General features: G+C 37.6%; 1 protein-coding gene across 5 annotated transcripts in view; it reads left to right on the top strand.

The window, feature by feature from the left end:
• Zfyve16 (zinc finger FYVE-type containing 16) overlaps positions 1 to 18,374 on the top strand; it is a 45,037-nt gene that overhangs the window by 24,106 nt on the left and 2,557 nt on the right. For all 5 annotated transcript variants that reach the window (XM_021634073.2, XM_021634075.2, XM_021634076.2 and 2 more), the window contains 10 exons: positions 724 to 846; positions 2,220 to 2,375; positions 3,065 to 3,289; positions 6,066 to 6,148; positions 9,074 to 9,178; positions 9,576 to 9,723; positions 10,270 to 10,350; positions 13,838 to 14,000; positions 14,874 to 14,979; positions 15,754 to 15,921. In XM_021634073.2, coding sequence (XP_021489748.2) covers positions 724 to 846; positions 2,220 to 2,375; positions 3,065 to 3,289; positions 6,066 to 6,148; positions 9,074 to 9,178; positions 9,576 to 9,723; positions 10,270 to 10,350; positions 13,838 to 14,000; positions 14,874 to 14,979; positions 15,754 to 15,921 — 1,358 coding nt within the window. The remainder of the gene's footprint in view (positions 1 to 723; positions 847 to 2,219; positions 2,376 to 3,064; positions 3,290 to 6,065; positions 6,149 to 9,073; positions 9,179 to 9,575; positions 9,724 to 10,269; positions 10,351 to 13,837; positions 14,001 to 14,873; positions 14,980 to 15,753; positions 15,922 to 18,374) is intronic.

Raw genomic sequence — 18,374 nt, 5'->3', positions numbered from 1 at the left:
ACATACTGAAACAGACTTTTGGATTTGCATGTCAGTGTAGAGAAAGGAAGCTTGCTATTGCCTTGTTGCCTGTAGGAGACATTTTGTGAGCTTACCTCTGGAGAGAAAAGTGTATTTTAAGCTCTGTTCTTGGAATACCATGCTTATTTTCTGATTGGTTGTCAAGTTTTGTTTTGCTATGGCTACCTGTCACTGATATGCCTATGGCAGCAAGCAGCATAGAAAACTTGAGTGTAGACTCTTCAGTAATCGGAATCCACTTTATGTATTATGTGTGGGAGTGTGAGCATATGCCACAGCATGTATAACGTGTGTGGAGGACTGAGGACAACTTTGTGGGGTCCAGGCTTTCTCCTTCTACGGTAGGTTCTGCTAAACCAAACTTGCATAGCAAATGATTTAACCCATTAAGCCATGTGCAGGCCTAAGAACCCATTGTTGATAACTTGAAAAAAACCATTTGTTTTAAAACTTGAAAGTACAAAGCTTTTATAAATAAATGGTGATTGAATGTATATGTACATATATATGTATATTTATCAGAGATATATCTAGTCATACTGTTTAGTAGGTAGAAGGATAAAAATGAGTATGTAATTATTGAATAGAGTGGTAACTGGTTTCAAAAAACATGTTTGGTTTTGATTTTAAATTTGATAATTTTTTCATTGTAAGCATATTTGAGAGGATATTTACCCTGATTAATGTATTTCTCCTATTTAGTGCCTGTAGTACAAGAACACCCATCTCATGAACAGATAATTTTGCTTCTTGAGGGTGAAGGATTTCCTCCTGCCACATTTGTTCTAAATGCTAACCTACTTGTGAATATCAAATTAGTATTTTGTAAGTAGAGATTCATTTTTCTGATTATTTTGCAGTAACAGTAGTTAAAGTAATTATATCTTCATTACATTTTGACTGAAAATAGTGAGAAATAAACAGTATTGAATATTTTTTCAGCCAAATGTGACTATACATGACTTTAGATATAACTGTGACTGGCCTCAGACTTAAGGTTCTCCTGCCTCCACCTCTGGAATGCTGGGATTACGGACATGCTCAGCTTAGTTGAGGTGTTTGGTTTTGATCAGCTACTTGGTGAAGCCTCTTAGAAGACTAGATTCCTGTCTGTAAGCATAACAGAGTAACGTTAATAGTAACGGGTTCACTCTCCCATGGGGTAGATCTCAACTAGGACCAGTCAGTGATTTGCCATTCCCTTATCCTTTTCCCTTCCCCACCTCCCTCTCTTTTCTTTCTTTCCCCTCTTCCCCCTTTACCTCTCTGCCATGGGGATTCAGCCTAGGCATAGGCAGTCATGTGTGAGAGCTAAACACCCTGCTGCTCTGCTGCCTCCCCAGCCCAGCTGAACTATGTTTTGATGCTTAGTTCATGACTGCCCGTTATCTGTTGTATCTTTCAGATACAGTGAATTGTGGTAAAAGGAATCATGATTTGGTAGCAATAAAGACATTTCCTCTTCCTTTTCTTTCTTTTTGACACAGGGATTACAATGCATATCCCTGGTTGGCCTGAAACTCACTATGTAGATCAGGCAGTCCTCAAACTTGTGTCAGTCTTTCCACCTCTGCCTGCCTGCCTGCCTGCCTGCCTGCCTGCCTGCCTGCCTCCCTCCCTCCCTCCCTTCCTCCCTCCCTCTCTTTCCCTCTCTGTCTGTCTCTTTCTAAGATAAGGTTTCTCTGAGTAGCTCTGGCTGTCCTGGACTTGCTCTGTATACCAAGCTGGCCTTGAACTCACAGAGAGATCTATCTGCCTCTCTCTACCTTCCAGAGCACTGGAATTAAAGGTGTGCACCACCATGCCCGGCTCTCCACCTCTGCTTCTCAAACGCTGGGCTACTACATCTGAGGCAGTTTTAAAGTCAATAATGTAACCTAATTGAAATAAATTAAGGAAATAAAGTATCCTCAGTAATACATACTCTACTAGTCAGTAATGCATTTTTGTGTTTTCCCTTCTCTGAAATAAATGCAGTTCTGAAGACACTGCTTTATGGCATGTTAATGCATCTTTTACTTTAGTGTTTCTTACTCTTATTACTTGTTATTGTTTGGTCTTTTAAATAAATCCTAAACATGTCAAGGTTTTTATCCAGCAAATTTTTAAAATTTGATACATTGTCCTTTATGCAAAAGCAATGTTAAGCTTTTAAATTAAAAATTGACATGTATAGTTGTATGTCATTATTCCTCAAGATTCCTCAGATAAATATTGGTACTTCTCAACCAATGGATTGCATGGCTTGGGACAGGCAGAAATTATTATCCTGTTGCTATGTTTGCCAAATGAGGATACAGTTCCTAAGGATATCTTTAGATTATTCATCACCATATACAAGGATGCTTTAAAAGGTATGCTATTTTAATTTGAAGTGCTGAGACTAGGGGATAGATAAACTAGCTTAAGGCATTTACATTTCAGCTATGCTAACTGTAGTAAAGATTTATTTTGTGAAGAAATGGATGGTTTCTACAAAGAGCTTAATCACCATTAATTTCCTTAAATCTAGAATTTTATGTGATTAATGTATCCACATAGATTTTTTTTTAAGTTTTATAAGTAGAAATTTCTTTGTCTCCTTCATTTAAAAAAAAATGTGTCTGTGTACCTATCATCTATACTAGATTGGGGGTGGGTAATTTTTCTTTACATCATGTACAAGAGAGAAAAAAATTAAGGCATTACACACCTGGAAACATTTTCAAATTTTTGTTACGGTCCCCCACCCAGTCTCCAGGAATGCCTCAGCTCTGGGCATGGACAGTATTCACTAGAATTGTCCCCCTTCTCCTTTTTAATGTTTTTGTGGTGCCATGAATTGAACCTAGGGCCTTAGGCATTCTTGAGATAATGTCATTCCACTTGTGAGCTGTACCCCAGTCCAGATAGAGGCTTCTTTAAGAGTAGAAATACGAAAACAACGGAAGTCTACATTTCATTCACTTAAGAAAATGTATTTTGGGACATTTGGACTCAGAATGTTTCATCAAAGTAATAATATAAAAACTTAAAATATTTTTATTAATAATATTATTTTCAGGAAAGTACATAGAAAACTTGGACAATCTGACCTTTACTGAGAGTTTTCTCAATAGCAAGGATCACGGAGGGTTCCTGTTTATTACACCTACCTTTCAGAAACTTGATGACCTCCCATTACCAAGGAACCCTTTTCTCTGTGGCATTCTTATCCAGAAGCTGGAAATTCCCTGGGCGAAGGTTTTCCCTATGCGTTTAATGTTGAGACTGGGTGCAGAATACAAAGGTAAGTTTGAGAATAATAAGGCAGGTGTCACATTTTCAAATATACTGCAAATAAAGCAATGATCAGGAAAATCATTTAAGTAATTTTTACTTGATTAGTAGAACTACTTTTGATTTGGTATATTTTTAAATTTCCAAGACAACCCTGTTGTACTAAGTTAGTATGACAGAGCTGGTGTGTCGTGAATTTTCATAATACTCTTAAATTACCTTAAAATGTAATTTCTTTGAGACATGGTCTCATAACAGAGGCCATTCTCAGCCTTTAAACCCACTGTGAAGCTGATCAAATGACTGTAAACTCCTGACCCTCTCTCCTAAGTGCTGAGACTACAGGCTTGCCCCACTGTGCTTGATTCTCCTTTCTCATGTCAAAACAAAACAAAGTTCTCACATTAGTACTTTTGATAAAGCATTGTTAAAACCGTGTATTATTGATAGTTTTGTTCTAACTACATATTAGGCAAATCAGTGCCCCCCTGCTTGCTTGCAAACAAGTGATTCTTAGGTGCAGTACTGTTACAACACTTGCTGAGGGTGTTGTAACAGTACTGTAGAGGGTGGATGACTCTTAGAAAAAGTGCTTTAGAAACGTGGTTGCCACTTCCCTAGTTACACATTCCTCACTTTAATTTTTTGTATTCCTAGTATTTAGCTAATTACTTGGAAGTGCTATAAAATATATCACCTGGGTATATGTTTGTGTGTGATTAAATGCCGACTTTTGACACAACTGAAAATTCTAACGCTATTAGGATAGACTTTATTATATGGTTATATTTGTCATTTCAAAATTGTTTCTAATGTTAAACTTTAAATTTTTTTCTGTACTTTTATCCTTGGCTTTTTAAAAAAGTATTTTTTGTTGTGCTGCAGCATATTGTATTTAACAATAAGGCATTTGATTTAAATAATTTAGTAAGTATCATCTTGGAGACAATTTAGTGTTGGGAAAAATAAAAGTTACTCCTATTTCAGGATGCACAGTTCTGAAAGATGGTTTGTTTGAATCCCTCTGTTTGGCAACTTCTGACTTTGATGACAAGGGTTCCTTAGTTTTTAGGACAAGTATTTGATCATATTATGAAAAAATTAAGTTTAATCTCATACTTTGTGTGTAATCCTAAGAATGTATAGCATTTTACTTTGAGCCAGAATTTTCTTCATCCAGCACAAAACAAAAAATAATAAAATAATAAAATAATAAAATCTGAATGCTGTTTTTATTGAAGATTAGGAAAATATACCAGTTAGCTGTCAATCACTATAAGGCATACAAGACTTGTAGCTTTGATAGAAGCACCTAAAAATAATAAGACTGGTTTTCTTACAGTGATGTTTAGAAGATGATGGAGTAGCATAAGGAACTTCTCAAAAGATCACAGGGTTGAAACTGCAAAGCTGTATAGTAGTGATGGGAAGAGCCATCGATGGAGATTAACTAGCCTCAACAATGTCCTGTGTTTGTTATGTTTTGCTAGACCTTAAATAGACTGACACTGAAGTTAGTGGTACTCATGCCTACTTAGATTTGACTTAGATTTTTATGGAATGTACATGTGGGACATTTCAGTGACCACCTGTTTAGAGATCATTAATCAAAAGATTGTAACACTGATAGCATATTATTCTAAGCCACAGCCTGTCCAGTGTCTTAAGTAAAATTGCCTCCTTACTCATAAAATGATGAACAAAAACTCAGCATTTACATTAATCATATCCTTAATAGTTTTGTCTTTAAACACTGATTGTGTTTTTACGACTTTAGATCTCTGTTATTCAATAACTTAGGAGGTTTTTGTTTTTTGAAGATTACAAAATATATTTGTACTTTCAAGGATGTGATGCTCTGACTGAAGGTTATAAAACAGTGCTAGATACACAGTGTTTCTTAGAAGGTGAATGAAGAATGCTTTTACAATAGATATTTAAAAGTTAGATTGCTTATTTCAAAAGCTGAGAACTTAATGTTAAAAATGTGTCAGTTTTTAAACATCGAAAAAAGAATGCTCCTTTTTTCAGCTTCAGAGTACTTCTGTGTTGCTAGCAAAGTGTCTTCTTTTTAGTGTTCTATGCATACAGCGCATGCCCTAAAGAGGAAGTAGACATTTGACAAGCCTCTTGTCCTCTCTTTTGCTGCGCTGGCTCCTTGGACTCTTTATATAAGTTCCTTTTATTGTTGTGATGTAAGAACTATAAAATTATGTTACAATTTTTTAATTACCACTATTTAATATTAACTGTAAATGTCTTTAAAGTCTTTAGTTTTACAATTTAGTGGTATAATGCTCATCTAGCATGGACAAGGTACTGGATTCAATCCCCAACACCACAAAATGAAAGACCAAAATGCTAAGTTCTAAATTTTTTTAAATTTCTTTTTAAGTTAGAAAAGTTTTATAGCAGTTGAAGCAATTGTTGTAATTTTTCCTTCTCATTCGAAATTTTAATGGAAACAAAATAAAAAATGCTTTGGAATCACAAAAGTCCAGATCCAAATCTTTTTAACACTTAAGTGAACAGGTTTGTGTATCTTTATCTCGATTTTTCTTTTTATCTGTGAGTGGGTGTAGCCACCCTTCCTGTCATACAATTTAGGTAAGAGTCTGTGAACGTTACCAGTTAGTGTAGCATCTAGCAGCTCCGTAGATGTCTTTTACTTTTCTCTGATAATTGACTGAGTAGTGCTTATAGATAGTTTGTTTGAAAAATAAAAATAATAAACTTAGGACTCTGTGTTGTTGTTGATAGTGATCAGTTATTCTTTTTATGTGCAGTGTATCCTGCTCCTCTAACAAGTGTCAGAGGCAGGAAGCCTCTTTTTGGAGAAATAGGACACACTATTATGAATTTACTTGTTGTAAGTAACTGAACTACTGTGTTGTTCCAAATACTGTTTCTTTAAACATTTATTTAGTACATTCCATCTATTTTATTTGTCTATTTTAACTTGAAGTATTTGGTATTTTTAAGTCCTAAGGCACTTAACATAAATGGGCTCTGCTTCTTTTTAGACTACAATATCTTCTAATTTATTAGTTCCTAATTCTGATTGCCTTTTGGTTTGCTCTACTGTTCTTGCATATAGAGGTATTGGGAGATATCTTCACAAATTCTGAAGTTTTGACAAAGCTGTAGTAAAAGTGTTAGTAAAGTAAATCATCTTTGTGATTTTGAACAAATTATCACCTTGCTATCCTCATGTGTAGTAGGAAAGCCTGGATAAGGTTATATCTGAGGTTCCCTTCTATCATAACTTTGCCATTTTATATTTCTTTGTGTTATATAAGTGTTTAGTAGACCTACTTTCTCTTTTTTGTTGTTCATTCTATTTTATTTTTTAAATTTTATTAATTACACTTTATTTACTTTGTATCCCACCCATAAGCCCCTCCCTCCTCCTCTCCTGATCCCACCCTTCCTCCCCCTTCTTCACGCATGCCCCTCCTCAAGTCCACTGATAGGGGAGGTCCCCCTCTCCTTCCTTCTGATCTTAGTCTATCAGTTCTCATCAGTAGTGGCTGCATTGTCATCTTCTGTGGCCTGGTAAGGCTGCTCCCCCCTCAGGGGGAGGTGATCAAAGAGCAGGCCAATCAGATTATGTCAGAGGCAGTCCCTCTTCCCATTACTATGTAACCCACTTGGACACTAAACTGCCATGGGCTACATCTGTGCAGGGGTCCTAGGTTATCTCCACGCATGGTACTTGGTTGGAGTATGAGTCTCTGGGAAGATCCCTGTGTTCAAATTTTCTGGTTCTGTTGCTCTCCTTGTGTGGTTCCTGACCTCTCCAGATCTTACTATTTCCCACTTCTTACATAAGATTCCATGCACTCTGCCCAACAGTTGGCCATAAGTCTCAGCGTCTGCTTTGATAGTCTGCAGGGCAAAGCCTTTCAGAGGCCCTCTGTGCCAGGTTCCTAACTTGTTTCCTGTTTTCTTCTTCTGATGTCCATCCTCTTTGACTTTCTGGATGGGGATTGAGCATTTTAGTCAGGGTCCTCCCTCTTGATTAGTTTCTTTAGATGTACAGATTTTAGTAGGTTTATCCTATGTTACATGTCTATATGAGCGAGTATATACCGTGTGTGTCTTTCTGCTTCTGGGACAGCTCACTCAGGATGATCCTTTCCAGTTCCCACCATTTACCTGCAAATTCTACACAATGGAATATTACTCAGCAATGAAAAATAAAGACCTACTTTCAAATTCCCATCAGCTAGCATGAAGATTCTCAGTTTTCTGTTATTTTTTTTTTTTTTTTTCAAAATACAAGAGATAATCTTATAAGGAGAATAGTTTGCTTTTGCTCGTCACTTCAAAAGATTTAGTTCAGGATCACATTTGTCTGAAGTTGACAACAGCTCTGTTGTTAGGGCCCCTGGTGAGCATTGTGTGGGAGTAGTTGGTGGGGGAAGCCCCTCAGCTCACAGTGCCTGGGAAGCAAAAGGGAAAGGGGAAGAGGCAGGAATCCCAGTCTTCTCTATGAGGGCATACCTCCAGCTACAGAAGCCCCCACCTCCTAGATTGCTGCCTCTTCCCAGCAGCACCACCAGAAGTGAATGCACCTTTAACATATGAGCTTTAAAAATGACTTGCTGTTTTGGGAGAGTTGTTTTTTTTGTTTTTTTTTTTTTTTGGTGTTTATTTTTTTATTTTTTATTTTTATTTTTTTTTATCAGTTACATTTTATTAACTCTGTATCCCAGCCATGTCCCGATCCCTCATTCCCTCCCAGTCCCTCCCTCCCTCCCTCCCTCATCTCCACCGTGCCCCTTTCCAAGTCCACTGATTGGGGGGACCTCCTCCCCATTCATCTGATCCTGTTTTATCAGGTATCTTCAGGACTGGCTGCAAAGCCCTCCTCAGTGGCCTAACAGGACTGCTCCTCCCTTCGGGGGTGGGGAGGCCAAAGAGCCAGTCATCGAGTTCCTGTTAGAAATAGTCCCTGTTCCCCTCACTTTGGGAAACCAATTGGTTACTGAGCTACCACAGGCTACATCTGGGTGGAGGTTCTAGGTTATATCCATACATGGTCCTTGGTTGAATGTCAGTCTCAGAAAAGACCCTGTGCCCAGATATATTTGGTCCTTGTGGAGCTCCTATCCTTTCCCCATCAGATTAACTCCCCTTCTTTCTTATGATTCCCTGTACTCTGCCAAAGGGTTGGTCATGAGTCTTTGCTTTGAAAACACTGCTAGTTAGAGTCTTTCAGATGCGCTCAGTAGACTCCTGTCATACGTTCAATGCACATCCCATCTGTCTTTCTAAATGAAGATTGATCATCTTACCCCATGTCCACTCAATTGATTATCTTTTTTAGGTGTATAGATTTCATTATGTTTATCATATCTTATAGGTCTATATAAGTGAGTATATCCCATGTTTGTCTTTCTCCTTCTGGGATATTTCACTCAGAATGATCTTTTCTAGATCCCACCATTTGCCTGCAAATTTCATGATTTCCTCCTTTTTGATTGCTGAGTAGTATTCCATTGTATAAAAATACCACAATTTCTGTACCCATTCCACTAACAGGAAAGAAGAATGGTCTCCTAACACGATAGGCTTTAATATTCCTTATTCATTTTGAGTATTAGTTGGAAGATTAGTTTGTGGGATTTTTTCTTTTTGTTTTTGTTTTTTTTTGCAGGGGTCCTGTTTTGTTTCTCAAGTTGGGTCTGTCGTTCAAGATAGGACTGTGTCAAAGGTTTGAACTACAGATAGTAATGGAAGAGTTTAGTGGATGGGTAAATGTTGATGGAACTGTGCTCATTTTATGTAGGACCTTCGAAATTACCAGTATACATTGCATAACATCGATCAGCTGTTGATTCATATGGAAATGGGGAAAAGCTGTATAAAAATACCTCGGAAAAAGTACAGTGATGTAAGTGGACTTGTGCTATGCATCTAAAGACATTTGAACAGAGGAGTTCCTGACACTAGACGGGTTTTTTTTTTTTTTTTTTGTTATTGTTGTTGTTTGTTTTGTTTTAATTTGAATCGGGATATCTAAAACATAATACATGTTTTTAAACTTTTTGAATTTGTTTAATAACAAATATGTTTGATCTGGTTTTTTTATTCATTTTCTTTATCTATTAATTGAGATTTTATCACCTATCTATCTATCTATCTATCTATCTAATCTTTGAAACATTCCCAAGGAGGTGATTAGACCAAAGCTTGGTAATTATAAAGTTGATCAGTAACATGACTGAGATAAATGTTAAAAATGAAAATGTTAAAAAAGGTTCTTAATAAATGTGGTTGTTTTCTCTCAGGTAATGAAGGTAATAAATTCTTCTAATGAGCATGTCATCAGCATTGGAGCTAGCTTTAGTACAGAAGCAGATTCTCATCTGGTTTGTGTACAGAGTGATGGAGTTTATCAAACTCAGGCCAATAGTGCCACTGGCCAGCCAAGAAAAGGTAATTTATGAACCCTCACAGAAGATCTTCCTCCAGCAGGGCCCCCCTAATAGTGCCACTCCCTATGGGCCAAGCAGTCTGGAAGGCATTCCTGTTCAAACCACTGCACACGATCCCTCAGAGCTTGTTTATATGGCTCGTCTTCGGTCTGAGGAGTCCATGCCTGTCTTCAAAGGCTAGAATTCAGGGATGCTACCACGCCCACCCAGGATTTACATGGGTTCAAGCAATCTTAACTCGGGTCCTGATGCACAAGTAAGCACTTTAGTCGTTTTTCCCACAGAGAAATAAGCTTGTCGTTCACCTGCAGTGAATTTGATTCTTGACACCCTCATAACAAAAGCACAAACATTTTAAATAATATAGTAGTCCATCATTAGATAGAAACACTTTTATATATTTTTTAATTTCATTTTGGTTTTTTGTTGTATTTCTAATGTATTATGAGAATAACATTTGTTAAATACTCAATGTAGAAAATCTATTTTGAGTAATAAATACAGCATAAGATGAACAGATAAAATATAACTTATTATTCATTATCAGTGACAGGTGCAAGTTTCGTGGTATTCAATGGTGCTCTGAAAACATCTTCAGGATTTCTTGCCAAATCCAGCATAGTTGAAGGTATGACCTTCTCCTTTTTTTTTTTTTATAATTTTTTTATTTTTTATTTAATTACAGTTTATTTACTTTGTGTCCCAGCTGTAGCGCCCACCCACATTCCCTCCCAACCCCACCCTCCCTCCCTCGTCTCCTTCTTGCCCTTCTCTAAGTCCACTTACAGGGGAGGTCCTCCTCTCCTTCCATCTGACCCTAGCTTATCAAGTCTCACCACGACTGGCTGCAATGTCCTCCTCTGTGGCCTAGCTAGGTTGTTCCTCCCACGGGGGGCTGGGGAGATCAAGGAGCTAGCCATAGAGTTCACGTCAGAGACAGTTCCTGTTCCCCTTACTAGGGAACCCACTTGGACACTGAGCTGCCATGGGCTACATTACATCCAAGCAGGGGTTCTAGGTTATAACCATGCATGGTCCCTGGTTGGAGAATCAGTCTCAGACAAGCCCCTGTGCCCAGATATATTTGGTCCTTGTGGAGCTCCTGTTCTCTCCAGGTCTTACTAACTCTCCTTTCTTTCATATGATTCCCTGCACTCTGCCCTAAGTTTGGTTATGAGTCTTAGCATCTGCTTTGATACACTGCTATGTAGAGTCTTTCAGAGGCGCTCTATGGTAGGCTCCTATCCTGCTTCTTGTTTTCTCATTTTCTCCTACTTCCAATATCCATCCTATTTGTCTTTCTAAGTAAGGATTGATCTTACCCTGGGTCCTCCTTTGTTTTAACATAACGTTGTTTCTCCTTTACCTTTAAAAAATACATTTGTTGGGTATGGTGGCACCTAGGAAGCAGAGGAGAGTGGATTTCTTTGAGTTTGAGGCTAGCCTGATCTATATAGTGAGACCTTGTCTCAAAGCAAAACAACAGGAAAAAAAAAAAAAACACCAAAGAAAATATTTGATACTTACAAAGGAAAAATGTAACTTGTTAAGAAACAGTACCACAAACTTGTGTGAAAAAATCTCCAAACCCAGAACTATAGCATGGCAGTACTGGATGTACTTGAGCCTGCTTTTTCCTCTCCTCAAGTCTTACTAATAGACTGACTGTGTGTACTGTTTCATACATTGTGCATACTTAGAGAAAAGGTTATGTTACGTAGTTATGCTTATTAAGAACAATGAGCACATGTATTGTTTGTTTCTAGCTTCTGCATATTCTGAAGTTGTTCAGTGCTGTTAAATATTTTGTGAATATGTGATAATTTGTTCACCTGACCATTAACTTCTGTGTTGTCTCCTGTTTCTACTATGACAACAATAGTGCTAAATGTATCTAGGATTAGAATTCCTGAGCCAATTAGATTGGTAAATGTTCAGTTTCACAGAATACTTCCAAGTTATTTTGAAAAGTATTGAACCAATCCTCATTACCCTTAGGCCTAAGGAAGTCTCTCTGGGTCTTTCTTTTTGTTGTTTTTTTGGGAGAGGAACATCAGAGGGCATTCAGACAGGGTCCTGCTGTCTTAGACTAGCCTAGGCTCACTATTTGGCTGAGCTCAAATCCTCAGACCCTCCTGCCTGTTTCTCCTGAGTGTTGGGATTACAGACCTTTACTCCCATGTCCAATTTATCTCTGATTAATTAATTTCATTTGAGGTACACTCAGTAGGTGAATAGTTGTATTATAATGTAGTTCTAATTTTGACCTATTAACCTCCTGTTTTCCATAATGGCTATAGTATTGTACATTCCTATCAACAATGTATAATCGTCTCCTTTTCTCTGGTTGGGAATGTAGCTCAGTGCTAGAGCACTGGCTTGGCATTTGCTGAAGCCCTGGTTAATCCTAGTACCACAAAGTAAATGAGTAAGTGAATAAGTAAATAGAACCAACACATAAGTAAATGAACAAATTCCCATTTCTCCATCTCCTTTACTTACTTTAATAGAGAGTTAAAACTTATTTATTTTTATATGTATGGGTGTTTTGCCTGCATGCATGCATGTCTGTCCACATCAGTCATGCAGTGTCGACAGAGGCCAGAAGAAGGCACAGGGTGCCCTAGAGTTGGAGTTACAGAGGGTTGTGAACAGCCATGGGGGTACTGGGACTTGAACCTAGGTCTTCTGGGAGAGTTGCCAATGCTTAAAACTACTGAGACATCTTTCTGGTCCCAAAAGCATTTGTTTTACTGTTTTGAGTTTTTTATTATTGTAGCCATTCTGACCAGGATGAGAAAATATGGTGGTTTATTTGCATTTCACTATAGTGATGCTAAATATTTTTTCATATATTTCTTGGATATTTGTAGAACTTTAGAGAAGTGTCTCCAGATCATTTCTGAATTTTTTAACCAGATTTTGATTTTGTGAGACAAAGTTTGAGTCTGTAGTCCAGGCTAGCCTCTAACTTCACCCCACACCTGCCGCCAGTGTGCAGAGACAGCACTACCCCAGTGCTGCAGGTTTTCTTCTGACTGCATTTTTAGTCCCCACTCTTCTTCTCTCCTTGTTGTACTGGAGAGACTTAATTTGGTGCACATTTTGTTATTTATGCTTTGCGTTGTCTTTTTACATTCATTTTCTTTCTCAGCCCCTTAAGAACTGGGATTTTAGGCAGAGGCACACCCAGCTGTACTTTTGGTTCTGGTTAGAATCAATGTTTTGACCATTTTTATCCCAATTCATGAATGTGGCTGTGTCTACACTCTCCTGTGTCTTCAAGTCTTTCATTGGCGTTTTGTCATTTTCACTGTAGAAATCATCTGGTTTATAAAATCATTAAGTTTATTCCTTTTTGTTTTGAGAGGGATTGCCGTTTTGATGTCTTTCTCAGCTAGCTTGTTCTCTATATAAACATGCTCCTTTTTTGGTATTCAGTTTTAACTGATTTTCATTGGACTTAAACAGTTTGTAAACAGGTACAATTTTACTTTCCTCTTCCTTATTTGGATACCCTTTCCTGTGTGTTCCTGACTTAGAGTCTGGGTAACTACAGTAGTTTAAGAGTAGAGTGAAAAGGGGCATCCTTGTCTTGCTCGTGATCTTAAAGTAAATAGTCTCAGCTCTTCCCCTTTCATTGTGATGTTGGCTGTGGGTTTGTCCTGTATTGCCTTTTTTATTTTCAGGTATGTTCCTTCTATCTAATTCACTAAGATTTTTTCATGAATGGATGTTGACTTTTATCCAGTGTTTTCTTCTGAAAGATGATTGATGCATGGTTTCTGTCCATCAGTTGAGGTGATGTTTATTGATTTGCATATATCAAATCATCTTTGCATCCCTAAGATAAATCCTGCTTAATCCTGGGGCATGATATTTTTGTTGTGCTTTATTAAGTAACATAACTTACTTTATTTGCATAACCTTAAAAATAATTCTTAACTTGATAAGATAGTTTTGTTTTCCTAGTGAAAAACAACCACTTAAATAATTAACAAAGGATATTTAAAATTTTTATCTTGAACCAAGCATATTTTAATAGTAAATTGTTTTACTTGTCACACATACTGAAATTTGGCAAACTCAATATGAAGCATAACTCTGATTTCTAGATGGCTTAATGGTTCAGATAACTCCAGAAACCATGGATGGCTTACGGATGGCTCTACGAGAGCAAAAGGACTTTAGAATTCATTGTGGGAAAGTTGATGCAGTAGACCTGAGGGAATATGTGGACATCTGTTGGGTGGACTCTGAAGAAAAGAAAAATAAAGGGTAGGAATTTCTTATTTGATGGAGGCTGAAGTATGAAAAGTCCTTTCAGTACAATGGTATATATTTTATGAATGAATATAGAATTATCCCATTAATTTAAATGTTTCTATTCCAATGAATACATAGTTTTTCAAACATGTAACTAACCAGACTTATAAGTTGGGCAACGAAAGGTCAACTTGGGGAGGGTCTGATTTTAAAACATGGGTTTCCTTTTAATTATTGAACTGTTAATTCCCTGTAATAAGCTAGACTTAATGACATAATCTAGAGGCTTTACTAGTTACCACTGCTGTTCCTTCTTCTCCATTACCCATAATCTCTCACTTTTGTAGATGGGTTAGGGGTCTAGAAGAAGGAAGAAGGAAAATATAGACTTTTGAACTAATATCTTGCCACATAACCTAGGCTGCACGTGAACTCAATATATGGCCCAGGATGGCCTTAAACTTGAAATCCTGCTTCAGCCCCCCTGAGTGTTAGGGTTAAAGGCCTAGACCTACCATTCCCAGTTTTTGTGGTACTGGGACCAAACTCAGAGCTGTCTGCATGCTAGGCAGGCATCCTGTCAAGTGAGTGGCATACCCAACCCCAGAAAATAGCTTTCTGATGTGGAGATACTTTTTTGTTAAGAAACTAAAGTATATTAAACCTAGGTCTGAATTGGATATATGAAAAAAGAGATAATTTACCGAACAAAAAGATTATGGACAATCAAAGAATCATGAGAAATGATTATTTTATATACAATTGAGATATTTCTTGCTACTTTAAATATAAAACTTTGACTTTCTTATCTCATTTTCCAAATTCAGCAATCAATATCATAGAAAACACTGTACTAATTATGTTGTATTCTGCTTTATTACGTAGTGTTATCAGTTCAGTAGATGGGATATCATTAGAAGGATTTCCAAGTGAAAAAGTAAAACTGGAAGCAGATTTTGAAACAGAAGAGAAGACTGTGAAATGCACTGAGGTATGGAGAAAGGGCTCCTCCCTTTGTGTGTGTGTGTACATGTGCATGTGTGCACTTGGAAATACAGCATATTCAGCCTCTGCCCACTTAAGTATAGTTTATTATACCTTTCACTTTCCACCTTGAAACAGATCCCCACCCAGAAATCTCTTACATAATTGAATTTGCAAATACTTATTTTAAGCCCTCACCATGATAGTACTTCCTGGCAACTAATAGTTACATTTTGGTAAATTGACATTTTCAAGTTATTTTACTATAGAAGACTTTGTCGACACCAGCTTGTAGTCAGCATGCATATATGGAAAGCATTTTTGCACATTCTGCGTTTTAAAAGAGACTGTGAAGCTGCTGACCCACAGCCTAGCAGTCCATGTCCTCTCTGCAGTGAGGCGGTCAGTTCTTATCATCTTGGTGTCTCACATGTGTAGAAGGAACAGACTGTAGAGGACATTAGCAGCTACAGAGCATTGTCTCTTTGTCCAGTCTAATTCCATAGACATGTTTTTACAGTGTCGGCTCTGAACTGAGCTAACAAGGATTTTATTGACACAAGTCAACTTTGGGCAAAAATAGCTGGGCTATTCCCATAAAATATAAGCTTTGCTTTTAAACTTTTATTTATCTTACAGATTTAGGCTGTAGATATAGAATGTTCTCAACTAGTGATTTCAAAGATCTAATGTTGGAATTTTATTAACTTTTTAATTTGTTTAATTCAATTTAATTGTTGCTTATAATCATGATTTCTTTCCTAATTTAACTGATTTTCAGGTGTTCTACTTCCTAAAGGACCAAGATGTGTCTATTTTATCAACTAGTTACCAGTTTGCAAAAGAGATAGCCATGGCTTGTAGTGCCGCCCTATGCCCTCATCTGAGAACTCTAAAGAGTAACAGAATGAACAAAATTGGACTCAGAGTTTCCATCGACACTGATATGGTAACATGTACTTTTGTGATGTAATTTTGAAGTTAATATTTCTACCAGTATATTTATTTGTGGGGCATGTGTGCCATGGTGCATATGTAGAAATCAAAAGTCCCTGTCAGTCCTCTGCTGTCACCTGAGTTCTAGGGCCTCAGATTGTCAGGCCTGTCCACAGTGCTTTTCCTCTGAGCCATCTTGCTGGTCCTGAATTAATGCCATTTATATTAACGTAATCAGAGTTTTATCTAACCTTTTGGGAAAAGGCAGCCTCCTGGGGTTTTTTGTTTTGTTTTGGTTGATTGGTTGGTTGGTTGGTTGGTTGGGTTTTTGTGGTGCTGGTAATGGAACCTGAGGCCTTACTGCTAGACAAGTACTCTACCACTAAGCTACACTCCCATCCCTGAGGCAGTCAGACTTTTCTGTAAAACATCAGAGTGACTATTTTTGGACTATAGGCTGTGGCAGTCCACCTCTTAGCGTGGGAAGCAGCTCCTGCAACTGAATGAGTATGGCTGTGATCCAGTGAGACTTGAACACAGCGCGGGGCCTGCAGACCCTAGTCTGCTGATCCGTAAATGTCCTCTGTGGTAGATAGGCGTTGACATTTATTCTAACTGGATTTACACCACTCAAAAATTAAAAATCTCAAAGTGTACACAGACACACACACACACACACACACACACCATTTCATTAAACACCTCCAAGGAGCAGCACTTGTGCTGTATAGTGTGGAATTGGTGGGCCTTGGAGAGGTCTACTCTAGATTATAGTGTACACGCCTCCCAAAAGAGCTATGCATAGCCATAGCACTGGAAAGGTCTCCTCTTACTCTTAACTCCCAAGCACTACTTCATGTCCAGACTCTCCTTAATTGTTGTTCCAGGCAATTGGTATTAATATTTCTATTATTTCTTGTGATTTTATGCAGGTACAAGTAAGTGTGTGTGTGTGTGTGTGTGTGTGTGTGTGTGTACACGTATGTATGTGTGATAAAACTTTTGATCAGTCTTCAAATGTTTTATTTACTATGCCTTTTTAATATGTCAGATTATATATTAGTACATATTCTTTTTAACGGTTGTATAGTAGTCATAGTTGATTAAATAAATGGATAACTAATTATTTTGATTGAAATTTAGTTTGTTGACAGTATTTTGCTTTTGCATAAATTTGAGTATAACCATAAAACAAGTTCCTTGATTGACAGTGCCAGGTCCAGGCGTGCACTCACTGAATGTCGGCATATGCCTGAAATAGGCACTGAGGGTGCAAGCCCAGGTCTCCCAGTGCAAGGCAGATGTTCCCTCTCAAAGCTGGTTTTTTCTAGCCCTTCATTTTTTATTTCAAGGTGGGGTCTGACCTTGAACTCATCCTGTATCCCAGGTAAACTGTGTAGTTGTGATCCTCTGGCCTCTGCTTCCCAAATAGCTGCTTTATCGGCCTATTGCCACCAGGTCTGCCTTCTGTCAGTAATTTCTGATATAGGTCTTATCCACACTCTTGTATCCTAGCAGCTTATAATCAAGGGCCTTGTGCATGCTAGGCAAGTGCTGTGCTATGCTGTATCTCAAGCCAAGTTGAACTTTTGAACATTGACGGTTTGATCAGTGCAATAGGATGTCCAGTGTTACCTTAATATGCATCTGTACTTGTCGCAAACAGTGATCTTACTACATAGAAAAGCCATTTATCTTTCCCAGAATGTCTAGTGCATATCTGTTGGGCATATTTATTTTGTAGCTCTTGACATCAAGTAGAGATTTTCAATGTAGATTCTTCATTAGAATCCCGTTCTCTAAACAGTGGTTCATATTTTAGTTTCCTTCTCCAGCACAATGTGTTATACTCATGCCTCTGATGGAAAAAGGAGTTCTGTTTTTATTACTTTCCTGATGACTATCAGTCGACTAAGCACTGTTTTCTTTTATTATTGAGTGTATACAAATATACATTTTATCAGTAATATTAAATAGTATTGCAGGGCTTAGGAGGTGGCTCAGTAGGTAAAGGACGGGCTGCATAAGCATGAGGACTTGAGTTGGGATCCCCAGCACCTACATTAAAGCTGGGCATGAGAGTGCATGCCTGCAACCCTGGGCTGTGGGGACAGAACAAGAAGATCCTGGGGCTTGCTATTTACTTAGTCTAGCTGAAACAGTGAGACACGCTGTGCAGCCAACCTCTGCACTTGACTTGTGCACACAGGTAAATGCAAAGCTGCATACACACATGCACGCACACAGTTGCGCATCTTATACAAGACATAGTATTGCAACAATTTGAAACACAGTAAGTTGATTTTTCAATTCATTTTTAATGCAATTTAAGTTACATTGCTAATTGTTTAAAAAAGTTTCAGATCTCTTTTTACTTCTGTATTTAGTTGAATGGAAATCTAAAATATAAATTAGCAACAATACATGTTATAATTTATAGAGTGAGTAAAGAAATAGAATATATTT

Source organism: Meriones unguiculatus, chromosome 2 (genome assembly GCF_030254825.1).
Source record: "Meriones unguiculatus strain TT.TT164.6M chromosome 2, Bangor_MerUng_6.1, whole genome shotgun sequence".
Classification (NCBI taxonomy): Eukaryota; Metazoa; Chordata; class Mammalia; order Rodentia; family Muridae; genus Meriones; species Meriones unguiculatus.
Note: the sequence above shows the minus strand (reverse complement) of the source record. Positions and strands in the feature narration are given on the sequence as shown.